Genomic DNA, 18,629 nt, shown 5'->3' on the forward strand with positions numbered 1-18,629 from the left:
AGAAAGCGGGACTGGCAGCTGAAGGCTCTGCCATCCAGTGATGGAGAGTAAAGAAAACGTGGATGCATGGAACACATTACTCACAACAAAACTGATCTTCCATTGCTTAATCCAAGCAGATCTCGATGCTTGTCGCATCAGTTACTTGTCACCCTGATGTATCCTGCTGTCATCAGAAAATTTTACAATAAATGAAGTACTCTCCTTTGTATCTTTTATGTATAGCATGAGACTTACAGAATTCCACGGGTCACAGATCATTTTTCAAATTTATTAGCTGCTTTCCATTGCTGAGATTATTTCCAATCCAACTAGCTAATTTGCCATTAATTTTGTGCCGTTACTTTTTAAAAGCCTTTCATGTGGAACTTTTTTTTTTTTCAAATGATATTTCTGAATATTTTTTCAGTAGTCATAGAACACTATTTTCTAATTCATAAATCACTTTCCCCCCTCCCCCCCTCATAGTGTTGGGTTATGGGACTGAATTATATATTAAACGTTAATGAAATGTTTCACATTTGCTATGATGGCTCCTGCCAAAAATGTAGACGGAGATTTGTTTAATGAGATTTGGTCAACTAGTCTCATATTTTAAACAGTATAACAACATGCACTGTGATTTACCAGTACATTAATAAATTAAGGATGTCTGTTGAGAATACCATCAATGAATGACCTCAGTTCACATATTGGAACCTGTTGCTCCATCTTTTGATATTGGATAACTGCAGTTTAAACAGAGCCTTATAGCATTACAATCAGGACTCTATATCCCCGTCAAAAATATTGAGTGCAAATTCTGTTTTAAAAGGTTTATTCACTGGAAGGATGACTGACTTTTTACAGTTAAAGACTTTTTTCCTGAAATGCAAAGAGCTTTGAAAATTACTTACCAATTAACCATGTAAAAGTGACAATAAATGTGTATTAGCATTGTTATTTAAAAAAAAAAATTACTTTATAAACTTGAATGGGGCTGCGTACAAGTAAGACTCAGTAAGCAGCAGCATTCATTCATGTAAGTTTAAAGTGGTGTAAGTGAATAAGCTTTGAAATATTTGGCTGCCTTAAATACTATGTTGAAATACATGAGCACACACATACTGTACTAAGCACTGGTAACAGCAATTCCAAATTAACCGGGACTTCAGTTTCTTTATTGGCAGATCATGGAAGAAACTGAAGCTTAGCAGTAGAGCACATGCCAGTATTTTACATATTGCAAGAATATTAACTTCTAGCCTGTTGAAAACCTGAAGACCCATTTCAATGCACAATAGACATCCATGAATAGCAGGGTAAACAACATAGGAAAATACAGAACCGGAAAAGATTCTGCAGTCCATCTGGCAAGTCCTAAAAAAAAAGTACACCCCAGTTGCCCACTCTTCAAATATCTATTCAATTCTATCAATTTTTTTTAAGCACTGGGCGTTCTGTTCCACACGTTCACCGCCTTCTGCAGCAGTATTTAAATCTAAACTGTCTATGCACCATCCCTCTTCCAAGCTTGAGTCCATGTTCTCCGATTTCTAAAGTTTGATGTTCTCAAACATAATATCAGTGTTCAGTTTATCTATTCCCTTTAGGGTCTTTAATAATTGAATATCTTCCCTGAGCCTTTTCTTCTCCAGAGTAAACAATTCCAGATTCTTCAACCTCTCATCATAGCTTGGATGCCTTAAACTAGTTACCAGTTTGGTTGCCCATTTCTTCACTACCTCCAGTTACTGGATATCTTTGCTGTAGTATAACAACCAGAATTATGCACCGTATTCCAGGATAGGTGTTCCGGTGCCTTGTATACGCTTGTCGCCTCCTGGAATTTGTACTCTGTCCCTCAACCTATATGTCCAAAGGTACGATGAGCTTTTCGCACTGCTGCTGCCAACCGCACTGTTAGTTTCAGTGAGTTAATCACCAATATCCCCAGATCTCTGTTCTGTATTGTGTCTTCTAGCCTAGAGCCATCTTGTTTATACTGTTTCTTTTTATTTTACATCTCTAGTCCAATTGGCTTGTATTAGTCTAGCTTAAAAGCTATTTACTACTCATCAGCCACCTTTTCCAACCTATCCAAATCCATTTGAATTTGCTGTGTCTGTTATATAGATAGAGATATAGAAATGTAGATATATTGTATTTGTGTATCTATATTGAATATATATGCACTTATTAGTCATGGGCACCTTGCTTTAAGTGTGCCAGGTGATTTTATAAATGAATCATTACTATCATAAACCTATATTTCTGAAGCTAAGAAGATATTTAGAGCAGCCATTCACTGATAATTGCTTGCAAGATGTATTACTAATGAAGAAAAACATTGCATTTATGTAGCACCTAATTGCTCTTTCTGAACGGTTTCCACGGCACTTCACATACATTAATCAATTTGAAATACAATTGCTATCTGTCAGCTATTCTTGTGACAACATAGATGCTGATTGAAGCACAGTGCTGAGATTTCATTCGTTCACAGGGTGAGGACAAGTTGTGACTTTTCCAATTGTTTATCAATGTTCAACTGTGTGTATTGCATTATAATTAGTTTTCTTGTATTTTAATTGATGTGTTTACCAAGATCACATTTTAGCTATCAGTATGGGGTTAAAGAGAAAGATCAGTATACCGTAACTTAAAACACAAGTTGATGCGATCCGATCTGATATTTTAATGACAGCCTTTAATGCTGGAAGTAATTTTGCTTCTGCCAAAAAAGTTGTGAAAGATTTTAACCAAGGAAAGTAGTTGTTCATTCTCTAAATAATGGGCTATTTTGAATAGCTTAAAAGTTTTAAAAATTCTGTTTCTTCCATTCTAGCCGGGGTATCCACGGAATGTTTCCACTACATTTAGCAGCTTTAAGTGGCTTTTCTGATTGCTGTCGAAAGCTGTTGTCTTCAGGTATTTGTAACAAAGTTAACCTTTCAGTTACAAATTGATGTTTAGACCCCAATCATAACCAGCATTTAGTCTCTTCTCACTTCCCTCCACTGCTGACTCTTGAAGTAAAGACAATTAGGAATATGGTCATGATCAGTGTACATTTCTGTTTTTTTTAAAGGTTAGTTCCAGTACTTTTGCAACCTATACCTTGTTTATAGTTAAGTATTGGATCCCTAATTCTGTTTGTTTCAGCGCTTAAGAGTTGGCTCCTGGATATTCAGATGACCATCTTACGATGTGGAACTAGGAGTCACCACAAAAATTGCATCCATTCCTGTCACTAGATTCCTCTCCCATAGACTTCCACTCCCCAAAATCACATACACTTGTTTCTTCTGCTACATAAAGTTAAGACCAAGTAAAATAAGATAAATACGTTAAAAAACCATGAGCAAATAAATATGTGTGCATGTTGTATGTAGCATACCTGTAAATGTTTAATGAATCTGAATTCCCTATGTGTTGTAAACTAGTTATTGGACTGCTGGAACTGGGGAACTTGGTGTTAACTCTTGTGTACTAGAATAAATTGGGGGATTCCTGAAAATCATTTCCACTTTTGACTATTACAGCTATTATATACTGATCACCTTGATGTAAGTAATTGCCTTCCAAAGGTGAGCCAAATGCTGACACCACTGCCCTTGTCTCATGTCCATCCATAAAAAATTCCTATATCTTGTATACTGTAAAACATCATGTCAAGTAAATACCTGATTACCAGTCAGTGTGTGGATGGGGATTGTCTAGTTGATTATTTTAAACATGATGTGATAACTTAGTCATTTTCTAACAAAGTAAAAATGTTGCTTTCAATTTTTTATACTGTTGCTATATTTTTTTTAAACAAAACCATGCTTAACACCAGTTCAGCTTTAAAACCTCTGCTGGCAATTTGGCAGGAGACATGAATATTCCTTTTATGGTTTCACAAAGAGCTTATTCATTGCACAGGCTTTGATATAGACACCCCAGATGAATTTGGTAGGACCTGTCTTCATGCGGCTGCTGCTGGAGGGTGAGTAATGACCTTGTGCTTTTTTGAGTAAATAGCACGGTGCCATCAACAGTGCTGTCGTAGCTGTAATTATATCCCTATGGCTCATAGAGCAGCAGTTATATCTAGTCAATAGCATGCAAGCAGCAAATGCCATTAGCTGTGTGGGAGCTGGGCTAATTAAAATGTGAATGCAAATGAAGTACTGTCGTCAAAAATGACCTTGTTTGAAATTCATTCAGGAAAACCTGTATTAAGGCATCTTGCTATGCAGCCCTTGACTCTTTCTGCCATCTTGTTCCAGTTAAATAACTGCTGCCATATTAGGAGCTCACACTTGCACACACATTGTCTTGACCTTCTTTATAGTGCGATTAAGCATCAGAATTTGTTCTTTTGGTTTATTATAAATAGTGTTTAGGTTAAACTTCAGTTCCAATAACATAAAGACATAAATTGTCTGTTTTTTTTAAATTGCTCATGTTTTGAGGACATTTAAATTAATTCAAGAGATTCCAATAGCATGCTATGAATATCCTTGTGAAGATGTTTAAAGTGCTCTGCCAATGGCACAATGAGTTGCTGAGCAATACAAGAAGGTCCCAAATTTATCCTTTTTGATTCCTGGACTGTGCTCTACTACCTGATCTTAGCCAGGACAAAAATAGGTTGTTACATTTGGCCGTAGCTCAAAAAGGAATTGGACAGGATTCCCACTCCTGATCTCAATTCAGCAGTTCTTGCCTAGGGACATGCTATGTCCAGGCTTAACCATGAATAATGGTTATTTAGAGAAAGTGCTGGATGAAACAGTTCATTGGGAAAAACAGTTCAGCTTTTCCCAATGAACTGTTTAAAAGCCAATACATATTGTTACATAGGATATACAGCACAGAAACAGGCAATTGGACCCAACCAGTCCATGCTGGCGTTTATGCCCCACTTGAGCCTCCTCCCGTCTTTCCTCATCAAACTCTTATCAGCATAACCCTCTCTTCCTTTCTCCCTCATATGCTTATCTAGCCTCCCCTTAAATGCAACTATACTATTCGCTTCAACCACTCCCTGTGGTAGCGAGTTCCACATTCTCACCACTCTCTGGGTAAAGAAGTTTCTTTTGAATTCCCTATTTGATTTTTTGGTGACTATCTTATATTGATGGCCTCTAGTTTTGCTCTTCCCCACAAGTAGAAACACACTCTCCCTATCCATTCTATCAAAACCTTTCATGATTTTAAAGACCAGGTCACCCCTCAGCCTTTTTTTTTCAAGAGAAAAGAGACCCAGCCTGTTCGTCCTTTCCTGGTGGGTATAATCTCTGATTTCTGATATCACCCATGTAAATCTTTTTTGCACCCTCTCCAGTGCTTCTATATCCTTTTTATAATATGGTGACCGTGGCATTGTGCATGAAGTGTTATTTTTGTTAAACAAATATATTTTTAAAAACTTACTTCACTCATCCAAGATCACAGGTTAATAAACACAGCTGTTTCTGCCGAAAATTAACAGAACACTTAAGATGCAATAATCGGCAACTTTCAAATGCAGACATTAATGCTAATGGTTATAATGTTTTCTGATATGAGCGACTGCCCGTTTTAAACATGGACGTTTTAAGTGGGAGACTGTAGTTCTAATCACATTTACCCATCTTGTTTCCATATATTTTCAACCCTTTCCTTCTCCACCTATCCTATCCAATCTAATCTTGAATGTTGACCGAGTTTCTACCTCAACCACTAACCCTGGAAGTAAATTCCACAGCTTCACACCTCTTATGTTTCACCTGCACCCTGTTCTAAATCTCTTGCATTTAATCTTGTATCTATGGCCCCATATTCTTAATTAATCAACTACTGGAGACAATCTGCTTATACATAAAAGTTACAACATAGAAACAGGATCATTGACCCAAACCGTTTGTATCGGTGTTTACCCTCCACACTAGCAAATAGTTGTCACATTTACCCACCCAGTTTCTATATCCCTTCAACCCCTTTTTCCTTCCTACCCTGTCTCATCATTCTATAATTTTAAACACTTATCATATCGCTGTATAATCTGTGTTCTAATGAAAAATGACCAAATTTCTTAAGTCTTTTTGTATTCGTATTTCCAGGCAGCATCCTAGTGAATCTGCGTTGTACCCTTGCTAAAGTCTCAATATTGTTCCTATAGTGTGGAGCCCAATACTGCACACAGTACTATAACTGAGGTCTTATTACAGTTTTACATAGGCTTATCATTACCTCTTGGTTTTATATTCCATATTTCTTGTGATAAAATCTATAGTTCCATTTTTTACAGCCTTATCAACCTAGTGTTCTGACATTAATGTCCTGTGAGCCTGTACTGCAAAATCCCTCTGATGTTGCACATCCAGAGTATAATTATTGCTATTTTTTAAAATCAAAGTGGAACACCTCACACTTAGCGACATTGATTTTATCTGCCAATTTTTAGCCCACTGCCTGATCTTATTAATATCCTTTTGCAGCTTGTTAGTTCTTCTAAATAATTAATTATACCCCCTTTGGTATCATTTCAAATATGGACCAAAAAACTGCACCCCATCAAGGAGAAAATAGGCAAGGAAAAAAGGCATTTCAAAATACATTGGCATTTTAGGTTTTTGTAAAGGTAATAATTCAGTGCCAATATTTTTCTAGAAACTGTTAATGTAATAATTCATTAGCAATGGGAGGACAGGCTAAAATTACACTTGCTGCGAACAGTTGTACAATTTTATGATTAGACTGCATAAAATATTATCAATATGTTTGCTGAATTTCAACATAGGAGTTTTATTTTATAGCTTAGTTTTGCTATATATTTTGTTTTTTTTAGAAATCTGGAATGCTTAAATCTGTTGCTTAACAGTGGGGCTGATTTCAACAAAAAGGATAAATTTGGACGGTAAGAAATGAAGCTGATTTTTATGATAATTCATTATGCAGCTAAGTAAAACTATGAATACTAAGAATATGTACACTGATATTTATTCCAAATATACATATAAAGGTGTGCCTGCCTTCCTCTTGTGTAGTTCTCTATCTGTCCTTTTTTGGTGCTAATTTCCTCATATCAGTTTGGTTTTGCTGTTTCCTTTCAAATAAATGGAGGTTGCCAACGAGACCTGTTGGTCCTCATTGCAAATGCTGTCTTACTTTGTCCATGCTTGTGATCTTATTGGCATATCGATCCCTGTGTTTCTATTTATTTTGACCCATCATAGCACCCTCTCAAGAGTCCACTCAGACAATTGTCCAGAATATTAGTGTGTTTTAGAAGCTAGGTTTTCTGATGCAGGACAATCTGATTTTGTTTGGCATTTAAGTTCCAGATGTACTATTACTATTCTCAGTGCCTCAATACTGCTTCTGGCTCTTCCAAGGAGGGCTTGTGATTTTATTTCTTTCGAGATGCATCAATGAAAGAAATATTAAGGATTCTGGATATGATGCCTGAAGTAGTCATGTTAGCTTGGGTCATGAGGCTCCTCTTTTTCCAATGGAATTTTCCTGGTGTTCCCAGTTGTCTCCCATCTACTGTTTGGATGTTTAAACACAAGAACCCTTCCCTAATTTATAGCCTAGTACAGGAAACACTTTTTTTATCCGGCACCGACGGGACCGGGATGGTGCCGGTTGATCAAAAATTCCAGATGACGGAGAGGATTATCTACCGAGGCTATTTTTAACAAAGAAAAATTAAAAAATCAAGAAACATGCAGTATACAGTAATTGGGTCCTCACCTACAGAATGTTGTGTTAAATGGATGGTGAAAGATGCTTGATTAAGTACAGTACTGCCAGTTGAGGGTAATCCATAACTCTTTAATTACTTAACAGTAAAACAAAACTTATACAGTAAACGACTGTATACAGCGCGGGAGAGTCCGACTCCTGTTATTGAGGTGTTCCGACTTCCGACAGCGCCAAGAAGCCGAGTAGTGGCAGTTTGGAGAACTACCCCCACTGACTAACTCGGCCACCGCGGGAGACTCAGACTCGGCAACATTGCCGGTTATTGAGGTGTTGTTTTCAGAGTGAGAATTTTGCCAGTTAATGGAGAATTCCGGATATTTAGGTGCCATTTAAACAAGAGTTTCTTGTAATTTACATGCATCTGCTTACAAGGATGTCGTAGAATACGACCTTCTGGAAGCAAATCATTTGCCCCCTCGGGTGAATGTAAAAGATCCCATGGCAGTATTCAAGGAGAAGGGGAATTCTCCCTTTGTCCTGACCCATATCCCTCAACCAACATCATTAAAAACATATTATTTGATCGTTTGTTTAATCGCTGTGTGTGAGACCTTGCTGTGCACAAATTGGCTGCCGCATTTCCTAAATTGCAACAGTGACTACACTTCAAAAGTACTTAATTGACTATGAAGAGCTTTGGGACAATCTGAGCTCATGAAAGGTGCTTTATAAATGCAAGTTATTTCTTTCTTTAAAACCAAGTTCCATGTCCATATAGCAATGAGCCAGATTTCCATCTCGTCAGAAGGAATATTCTGTGGATGTTTCATGTAAGGTATCTATAAGGCAATTAACAAAATGTAGCACATGTGTAACCAGTATTTGGTTTGCAACATAAGTGTTACTTAAAATTGCACTCGGAGGCCAAATTTATTGTCCAAATTTACATTTGCAAAGAGTAAGCAAACCACTGGCTTCAATTAATTGTTATTATCTTGCTCGAAGAACAGGATGATTCCCAGATATCAGCTAGCTTAATTTATTGAGAATCCCACTTCTGTTTTTCTGTATGATTTTTACCATAAATGTAGAGGTTGTACAAATGAGGAAGAACTTTAGATTACCTACCTTCCTCTTTCTTATGAATGTAGTTCTCCACCTGACCTCAATTTTCTAATGGCTTCATATCGATTTGTTTTTTTCTGTTGCCTTTAATTTTCAAATGAACTGAGGTTGCTAGCATTTATACTAAAAGAAATGAGAGTTTGGGTGCTCTAGTCATCCACTTCACCTGTTAGTCCTAGTCTTGTTGATCTGATTGAGCTGTGGGAATCATATGACTTATTTCCCCATTACTCTAGTGATCTGTGACCCATGAGGGTTGAGACTCACTAGATTTATTATTTCTCTAGTAACAGCATCTGCTCTTGTGTTTCACCTTTATCTGCCCCTCTTCCACTTGACTTGACTGCATTGACCTCATGCCACATTTGGACCATCTTTGCTTTGCACTTTACTCCCAACTGCACAGCTATTTAACTCTTTCCCAGCTTAGCCTCTCACTCAATCCCTCCCTCCCAGTTGCAATTCCAAGCTCCGCCCTCCTATTTTCCTTGTCCAGGCAGACACACCGCCAGTGCTGTCGCCCTGTGCCCAGGCCTGGCAGACTCCTCTTGAGGACTTAGGGGCATGGAACAAGAAAATGGCAGAGATGGGTGGAGTGGGGGCTAAGCAGGAGTCCTCACCACCAAACAGCAAAATAGGGGAAGGCCACATGACTCTTGAGATGTACTTCCCCATTTATTTACCTGTCCCTAGTATGGTGTTTGCATTTTTTTTGTAAATGGAATGTGAACAATATTAAGTAAAATAATATGCTAGTCTTTGTGCAGAATGCAGCTGCTCTAAACCTCCATTTTGTTCTGTCAACAAAGAATTATATTTATAATGTACTGTTTAATTTCCCCTCATTCTTATTTGGGGAAATAAATAATTTGAAAAAAAGATACCATGGGGTAATTTGTTACGATAAATGAGATTGTTGACTTGTAACCCCTCCCATATATAGATATTTATCGACTAATTTGGTTGAAGTTATTTTTGTTTGTTGCATTGGATGTCATTTATCATGTTCCCTGTAGCTGCTGTTATGCTATCCATGGTGAAAGAATTAATGGGCAGCTGAACTGTAAACAATGGTAGGATTTAAGGACTAGATGAATTCCTGTTAGTAATGAGGATACAGAGCTATTAGTTCTCGCATCAGGTAGGTTCTTGATTAGAAGTTTAGCAGGGAAGGCTAGATAGACCAAAGCATTACTATGTTACTATTAGTAAATGGGCTGCCTGGCATGGATACTAGTCGGCTGAAAAGTTAGCTAGGGTTACTGCTCTTGATTGCTATTTCAGGCCTCTAGGAAAGTGTTTATATGTAATTGAGTGAGGACAGGATTGAGCTCGGCTGTGATGCCTCTCAGCTTGCTGACACGATCTAGGCTCTCATAAAATGGCTACTCGGACAAAGCACTAGATGATTGGCAATGCCCATGGAACCGTATCCCAACAGGAATCACTGCCTTCATCAGAAGTGGGAAGAAGAAAAGAGAAAATTGGCATGGCAGGATGGTTAGAGGGACTTCATTCGTGGTGTGATTTTGAAAAATAACCAGGCTGTGGAGAGCATGGTATTGAGAGACAAAAGCCTGGGCTTCATCCCCTTACGCCCCCACCTCAATGAATTTCGAGCTCGGCACGACGCTGAGCTCCTTTTCCGTCACCTTCATCTCCATGCCCACTTCTTTGGCCAGGAGTCTTCCCCTCGTACAGCGGACCCTTTCTCCCATTTTCAGAATTCTCATTCTACCTGGACTCCTCCCTCTGGCCTCTTAACCTCTCTAGATCTTTTCATTGCAAACTGCCGGCGTGACATCGGCCGTCTCAATTTCTCTGCTCCCCTCACTCCCATCTTCAGAATTTTCGTTCCACTTGGCCCCCTCCCTCTTGCCTCTTACCCGCTCTAGATCTTTTCATTGGCATGGTGGCATGACATTGGCTGTCTCATTTTTTCTACTCCACCCACTCACTCTAACCTACCTCCCTCTGAACTTGCAGCACTCCATTCTCTCAGATCCAACCCCAACATTGTCATTAAACCTGCTGTCAAGGGTGGTGCTGTTGTTGTTTGGAGAACTGACCTCTACCTAGCGGAGGCTGAATGCCAACTCTCTGACACCTCCTCCTGCCTCCACCTGGACCATGACCCCACTACTGAACATCAAGCCATCGTTTCCATGACTGTCACTGACCTCATCTCCTCTGGAGATCTTCCCTCCAGGGCTGCCAAACTCATAGTTCCACAACCCAGCACAGCCCGCTTCTACCTCCTTCCCAAGGTCCATGAACAGGACAGCCCTGATAGACCCAACATTTCAGCCTGTTCTTGCCCCACGGAACTTATCTCTTCCTATCTCAACACTCTCTTTTCTCGCCTTGTCCAGTCTCTTCCCACTTACATCCGCAATTCTTCCGACGCCCTCTGCCACTTTAACAGTTTCCAGTTTCATAAGAACATAAATAGGAGCAGGAGTAGGCCATTTGGCCCCTCGAGCCTGCTCTGCCATTTAATGAGATCGTGGCTGATCTGATCTTGGGCTCAGCTCCATTTCTCTGCCCGCTCACCATAACCCTTCACTCCCTTATTGTTCAAAAAATCTGTCTATCTCCACCGTAACTATATTCAATGACCCAGCCTCCACAGCTCTCTGGGGAAGAGATTCCACAGATTTACGACCCTTTGAGAGAAGAAATTCCTCTTCATCTCAGTTTTAAATGGGCGACCCCTTATTCTGAAACTATGCCTCCTAGTTCTAGATTCCCACATGAGGGAAAAACATCTTTTCTGCATCTACCTTATCGAGCCCCCTCGGTATCTTATATGTTTCAATAAGATCACCTCTCATTCTTCTAAACTCCAATGAGTATAGGCCCAACCAGCTCAACCTTTCTTCATAAGTCAACCCCTTCATCTCAGGAATCAACCTTGTGAATCTTTTCTGAACTGCCTCCAATGCAAGTATATCCCTCCTTAAATAAGGAGACCAAAACTGTACGCAGTACTCCAGGTGTGGTCTCACCAATACCTTGTACAGTTGTAGCAGGACTTCCCTGCTTTTATACTCCAGCCCCCTTGCAATAAAGGCCAACATTCCATTTGCCTTCCTGATGACTTGCTGTACCTGCATGCTAGCTTTTTGTGCTTCATGCACAAGGACCCCCAGGTCCCTCTATACTGCAGCATTTTGTAATCTCCCCATTTAAATAATTTGCTTTTTTATTTTTCTTCCCAAAATGGATAACCTCACCCTTTCCCACATTATACTCTTATCTGCCAAATGTTTGCCCACTCACTTAGCCTGTCTATATCCCTTTGCAGATTCTGTGTGTCCTCTTCACAACTTGCTTTCCCACCTATCTTTGTATCATCAGCAAATTTGGCGACATTACACTCGGTCCCTTCATCCAAATCATTAATATAGATTGTATCTAGTTGAGGCCCCAGCACTGATCCCTTTGGCACCCCACTAGTTACCATTTGCCAACCAGAAAATTACCCATTTATCCCAACTCTCTCTTTCCTGTTAGTTAGCCAATCCTCTATCCATGCTAATATATTACTCCCAACCCTGTGAGCTCTTATCTTGTGCAGTAACCTATTATATGGCACTTTATCGAATGCCTTCTGGAAATCCAAGTACACCCCATCCACTGGTTCCCCTTTATCCACCCTGCTCGTTACATCTTCAAAGAACTCCCAACAAATTTGTCAAACATGATTCCCTTTCATAAAACCATGCTGACTCTGCTTGACTGTGTTATGATTTTCTAAATGTCCTGCTACTGCTTCCTTAATAATGGCCTCCAGCATTTTCCCAATGACACATGTTAGGCTAACTGATACATAGTTTCCTGCTTTCTGTCTCCCTCCCTTCTTAAATAGGGGTGGTACATTTGCGGTTTTCCAATCTGCTGGGACCTCTCCAGAATCCAGGGAATTTTGGTAGATTGCAACTAGTGCATCCACTATCTCTGCAGCCACTTCTTTTAATATCCTAGGATGCAGACCATCGGGTCCAGGGGACTTGTCCACCATTAGTCCCATTATTTTACCGAGTACTTTTTCTTTAGTGATAGCGATTGTTTTAAGTTCCCCCCCTCCCTATCACCCCTAGATTATGTATTATTGGGATGGTTTTAGTGTCTTCTACCGTGAAGACTGATACAAAATATTTGTTCAAAGTATCTGCCATTTCCCTGTTCCCCATTATTATTTCCTCAGTCTCATCCTCTAAGGGACCAACGTTTACTTTAGCTACTCTCTTCCTTTTTATATACCTGCAGAAGCTCTTACTATCTGTTTTTATATTTTTTGCTAGTTTACTCTCATAATTCATCTCTTTTATAGTCGTCCTTTGCTGGTTTTTAAAAATTTCCCAATCCTCTGGCCTTCCACTAATCTTGGCAACATTGCATGCCTTTGTTTTCAATTTGATGCCATCCTTCACTTCCTTAGTTAGCCACGGATGGTTCTCCCTTCTCTTAAAGTCTTTCCTTCTCACTGGAATATATTTTTGTTGAGAGTTATGAAATATATCCTTAAATGTCTGCCATTGCTTATCAACCGTCTTGCCCTTTAATCTATTTTTGCAGTCCACTTTAGCCAACTCTGCTTTCATACCTTTGTAATTGCCTTTATTTAAGATCAGGCTATTGGTTTGAGACCCAACTTTCTCACCCTCCAATTGGAATTTAAAATTCAACCATGCTATGATCACTCTTTCCAAGAGGATCCTTTACTATGAGATCATTTATTAATCCTGTCTCATTACACAGTACCAGATCTAAGATAGCCTGCACAACGTATTGTACTAGGAAACCATCCCAGATACACTCTATGAACTCTTCCTCGAGGCTACCTTGGTCAATTTGATTTGTCCAATCAATATGAAGATTAAAATCGCCCATGATTATTGCTGTACCTTTCTTACAAACCTCCATTATTTCTTGATTTATAATCTGTCCAACAGTGTAGCTACTGTTAGGGGGCTTATAGACTACGTCCACCAGTGACTTCTTTCCCTTACTATTTCTTATCTCCACCCAAACTGATTCTACATCTTGGTTCTCTGAGCTGATATCATTTCTCACTACTGCACTAATCTCATCCTTTATTAACAGAGCTACCCCACCTCCTTTTCACTTCTGTCTATCCATCCAAAATGTCAAATACCCCTGAATATTCAGTTCTCGGCCTTGGTCACCTTGCAACCACGCGTCTGTAATGGCTATCAGATCATACCCATTTAAATCTATTTGTGCTGTCAACTCACCTATCTTGTTACGAATGCTGCGTGCATTCAGATAAAGAGCTTTTAATTTTGTCTTTTTACTATTTTTCTGTGCTTTGACCCCACTTTTTGATGCACTCTTATTTTTATACGTTCTGTCCCTTCCTGTCACACTCTGGTTACCATTACCCCCATCGCTACCCTGCTCTATTGCCCTCTCCTTTCTCTTTGACTTTCTAAATTTCCGCTCACCTGAGCGCGCCCCCCCCCCCCCCCCCCACTTTTTAGTTTAAAGCCCTTTCTACAGCCCTAGTTATTCGATTTGCCAGGACACTAGTCCCAGCATGGTTCAAGTGAAGCCCATCCCAACGGAACAGCTCTCTCTTACCCCAGTACTGGTGCCAGTGCCCCATGACTCTAAACCCATTTCTCCCACACCAGTCTTTGAGCCACACTTTCATCTCTCTGATCTTATTTACCCTATGCAAATTTGCTCGTGGCTCAAGTAGTAATCCAGAGATTATTACCTTTTGTGGTTCTGCTTTTTAATTTAGCCCCTAGCTGCTCATACTCCCTCAGCAGAACCTCTTTCTTTGTCCTACCTATGTCATTGGTACCTACGTGGACCATGACAACTGGATCTTTTCCCGCCCACTCCAAGTTCCTCTCCAGCCCAGAGGAGATGTCCTTAACCCTGGCACTGGGCAGACAACACAGCTTTCGGGACTCACTCTCTCGGCTGCAGAGAACAGTATCTATCCCCCTAACTATACTGTCCCCTACCACCACTACATTTCTTTTTACTCCCCCAACTTGAATGGCCACCTGTACCATGGTGCTGTGGTCAGCTTGCTCATCGTCCCTGCTCTCGTCCACACAGGGAGTAAGAACCTCATACCTATTGGACAAGTGCAAGGGCTGAGGCTCCTCCAATGCTACTTTCTGGATCCCCATACTTGCCTCACTCGTAGTCACACCCTCCTGTCCCTGACAACAGACCAAATTTGAATTATTTAACCTAAGGGGTGTGACTGCCTCCTGGAACAGTGTCCAGGTAACTCTCCCCCTCCCTGATGTATCGCAGTGTCCGAAGCTCGGACTCCAGCTCATCAACTCTGAGCCGAAGTTCCTCGAGCCGCCAACACTTGCTGCAGATGTGGTCGCTGTGGATCACACTGGTGTCCACCAGCTCCCACATGCAACAGCTGTAACACATCACCTGCCCTGCCATCTCTATTATATTTCATTTAATTAGGTTTTCAAGTTTTGAAATATCAATTATCTATGTTTAGTTTTTAATCCCGGCTTTTAATTTAAACCAGTGCCCAAGTTTAGAAAAAGAGAAATACTCACCAACCAATCACTTACCTGCTTTCCTGTGACGTCACACTTTGGATCCCCCCCACCCCTCGCAGTTCCACGCTGTCCCCAGGTCCCGCTCTCTTTATTCTCTGCCGCCTCTACTGCCGACTCCTCGCAGGTCTGCGTTGTCCCCGGGACCCGCTCTCTTTATTCTCTGCCGCCTCTACTGCCGACTCCTCGCAGGTCCATGCTGTCCCAGGGTCCCGCTCTCTTTATTCTCTACCGCCAACTCCTCGCAGGTCCGCGCTGTCCCTGTGTTCCGCTCTCTCTATTCTCTACCGCCGACTCCTTGCAGGTCTGCGCTGTCCCCAGGTCCCGCTTTCTTTATTCTCTGCCGCCTCTACTGCCGACTCCTCGCAGGTCTGCGTTGTCCCCGGGACCCGCTCTCTTTATTCTCTGCCGCCTCTACTGCCGACTCCTCGCAGGTCTGCGTTGTCCCCGGGACCCGCTCTCTTTATTCTCTGCCGCCTCTACTGCCGACTCCTCGCAGGTCCATGCTGTCCCAGGGTCCCGCTCTCTTTATTCTCTACCGCCAACTCCTCGCAGGTCCGCGCTGTCCCTGTGTTCCGCTCTCTCTATTCTCTACCGCCGACTCCTTGCAGGTCTGCGCTGTCCCCAGGTCCCGCTTTCTTTATTCTCTGCCGCCTCTACTGCCGACTCCTCGCAGGTCTGCGTTGTCCCCGGGACCCGCTCTCTTTATTCTCTGCCGCCTCTACTGCCGACTCCTCGCAGGTCCATGCTGTCCCAGGGTCCCGCTCTCTATTCTCTACCGCCAACTCCTCGCAGGTCCGCGCTGTCCCTGTGTCCCGCTCTCTCTATTCTCTACCGCCGACTCCTTGCAGGTCTGCGCTGTCCCCAGGTCCCGCTTTCTTTATTCTCTGCCGCCTCTACTGCCAACTCCTCGCAGGTCCGCCTCAACCGTCTCCTTTTCACTGGACGTCCAATCCCCCTATACCTCCATCCCCCACCAGGATGACCTGAGGGCGCTCCACTTCTTCCTTGAACAGAGACTCAACTAGTCCCCATCCACCACTACCCTACTCTGCCTGGCTGAACTTGTTCTCACATTGAACAACTTCTCCTTTGACTCCACTCACTTCCTCCAAATTAAAGGTGTTGCTGTGGGAACCCAAATGCCTGCCTTTTTGCAGGATATGTGGAACATTCTTTGTTCCAGTCCTACTCGGGTCCTCTCCCTCACCTCTATTTCCAGTACATTGATGACTGTATTGGTGCAGTTTCCTGTTCTCACCTTGAACTAGAAAATTTCATTCCCTTTTCTTCCAATTTCCACCCTTCCCTCACCATCACATGGTCCATCTCCAACTCTTCCCTTCCCTTCCTCGACTTCTCTGTCTCCATTCCTGCGGATAGGCTATAAGCCCACTGACTCCCACAGCTACCTGGACTACACTTCCTCCCACCCCGCTTCCTGTAAAGACTCTATTCCATTCTCCCAGTTTCTCCGTCTCTGCCACATCTGTTCTGACGATGCCACCTTCCATACTAGTGCTTCCGGTATGTCTTCCTTTTTCCTCAACCGGGGATTCCCCTCTACCGTGGTTGAGACGGCCCATGACCGTGTCTGTTCTATTTCCCGCACTTCTGCTCTCGCCCCTTCCCTTCCCTCCCAGAACCACGATATGGTTCCCCTTGTCCTCACCTTTCACCCCACCAACCTCCACATTCAACGGATCATCCTCCACCATTTCCGCCACCTCCAGCTTGTACCTACCACCAAACACATCTTCCCCTCCCCTTTCAGTATTCCGAAGGGACCGCCCCTTCCATGACACCCTGGTCCACTCCTCTTATCACCCCCAACACCCCTTCCCCTTTCCACGACACCTTCCCGTGCAAGCACAGGAGATGCAACACCTGCCCTTTTACGTCCTCACTTCCCACCGTCCAGGGCCCCAAACACTCCTTCCAGGTGAAACAGCGATTTACTTGTACATCTTACTGTATTCGGTGCTCACGGTGCAGTCTCCTCTACATTGGGGAGACCAAACGCAGATTGGGTGACCGCTTTGCGGAACACCTCCATTCAGTCCGTAAGTGTGACCCCGAGCTTCTGGTCGACTGTCACTTTAATTCTCTTTTCCGCTCCACTCCCACTCTGATCTCCCCATCCTCGGCCTTTCACACTGTTCCAACTTAGCTCAACATAAACTCGAGGAACAGCACCTCACCTTTCGATTAGGCACTTTACAGCCTTCTGGACTCAACATCGAGTTCAACAATTTCAGACTATAACCTCTGCCCCTATTTTTTTTTCTTCTCTCACATGGCAGCTGTTGATGATTCTGCCATTGCCGTTTACACCTCATCTGGAGTCCCCTTTTTTTCTTAACTTGTCCCACTACCATCCCCTTTTGCCTTGCACCATCACCCCTTTTGTCTTTTTATGTCTCCTGCCTTCCATCCTATCACAGACCTTCCCTTTTATTCTTTCCTCCCCTCCTCCCTTTCCCTGCCCCACACTTGCTTAAAAATCTGTTACATCTCTTAACTTTTTCCAGTTCTACAAAGGGTCATCGACCTGAAACATTAACTCGGTTTCTCTCTCTACAGATGCTGCCTGACCTGCTGAGTGTTTCCAGCAATTTCTGTTTATATGGTATTGAGTGTTGAGTAAACATCCTTCTTTATTCTTTTCAGGACCCCACTGCATTATGCTGCTGCTAACTGCAACTATCAGTGCCTGTTTGCTCTTGTGGGATCTGGAGCCAGTGTAAATGACCTTGATGAAAGAGGTTGCACACCGCTTCACTATGCAGCAGCATCAGACACAGATGGAAAGTAAGTGATGCAGGCTGGTTTGAAAAGGTGGGAAACTGGCAATGGCATGGCTCACTATTGATTGAACCAACTTCTTGAGGCTACAGCTATTCACTTTCTGCCTTTTAAAGGAAGTAAGCTAATGCTACCAGGTTTATAGATTTGGAGTATTTTTGAGTGCCAGTTAGGAATTGGAGCATGTATTTGCAAAGTTATAAATTGAAGATGTCTGACTATTAACTGGAGCACCTAATTTGCAAATTATCGAATAAGATTGACGATCGCTGGTTAGTAGTTAATTTATTTGGTCAATATGCTACCTGTTCTTGAAATTGATTTTTTGAAAGGGCAAATTGAGCTTAAACAGCTTCCCCCCCAAGTGCTTTTAATTTTGCCTGTCTTCATTCAAATTGAGTTACTCAGTCCATTGGTTTTTGCTGCATCGTTATCTAAAGAAAAACATACAATCATAGCATTTTACAG

At 41.9% G+C, this 18,629-nt stretch overlaps 1 protein-coding gene across 5 annotated transcripts in view; it reads left to right on the top strand.

The window, feature by feature from the left end:
* The window catches only part of ankrd28b (ankyrin repeat domain 28b), a 289,025-nt gene that overhangs the window by 185,861 nt on the left and 84,535 nt on the right, over positions 1–18,629 (top strand). For 4 of the 5 annotated variants that reach the window (XM_085988033.1, XM_085988035.1, XM_085988031.1 and 1 more), the window contains 4 exons: positions 2,828–2,910; positions 3,907–3,970; positions 6,800–6,868; positions 18,027–18,167. In XM_085988033.1, the coding sequence (XP_085844159.1) occupies positions 2,828–2,910; positions 3,907–3,970; positions 6,800–6,868; positions 18,027–18,167 (357 nt within the window). The remainder of the gene's footprint in view (positions 1–2,827; positions 2,911–3,906; positions 3,971–6,799; positions 6,869–18,026; positions 18,168–18,629) is intronic. The other variant, XM_085988034.1, reaches the window with a different exon arrangement.

Source organism: Somniosus microcephalus, chromosome 5, assembly GCF_052327205.1.
Source record: "Somniosus microcephalus isolate GS21.2 chromosome 5, FLI_Smic_1.0, whole genome shotgun sequence".
NCBI lineage: Eukaryota > Metazoa > Chordata > Chondrichthyes > Squaliformes > Somniosidae > Somniosus > Somniosus microcephalus.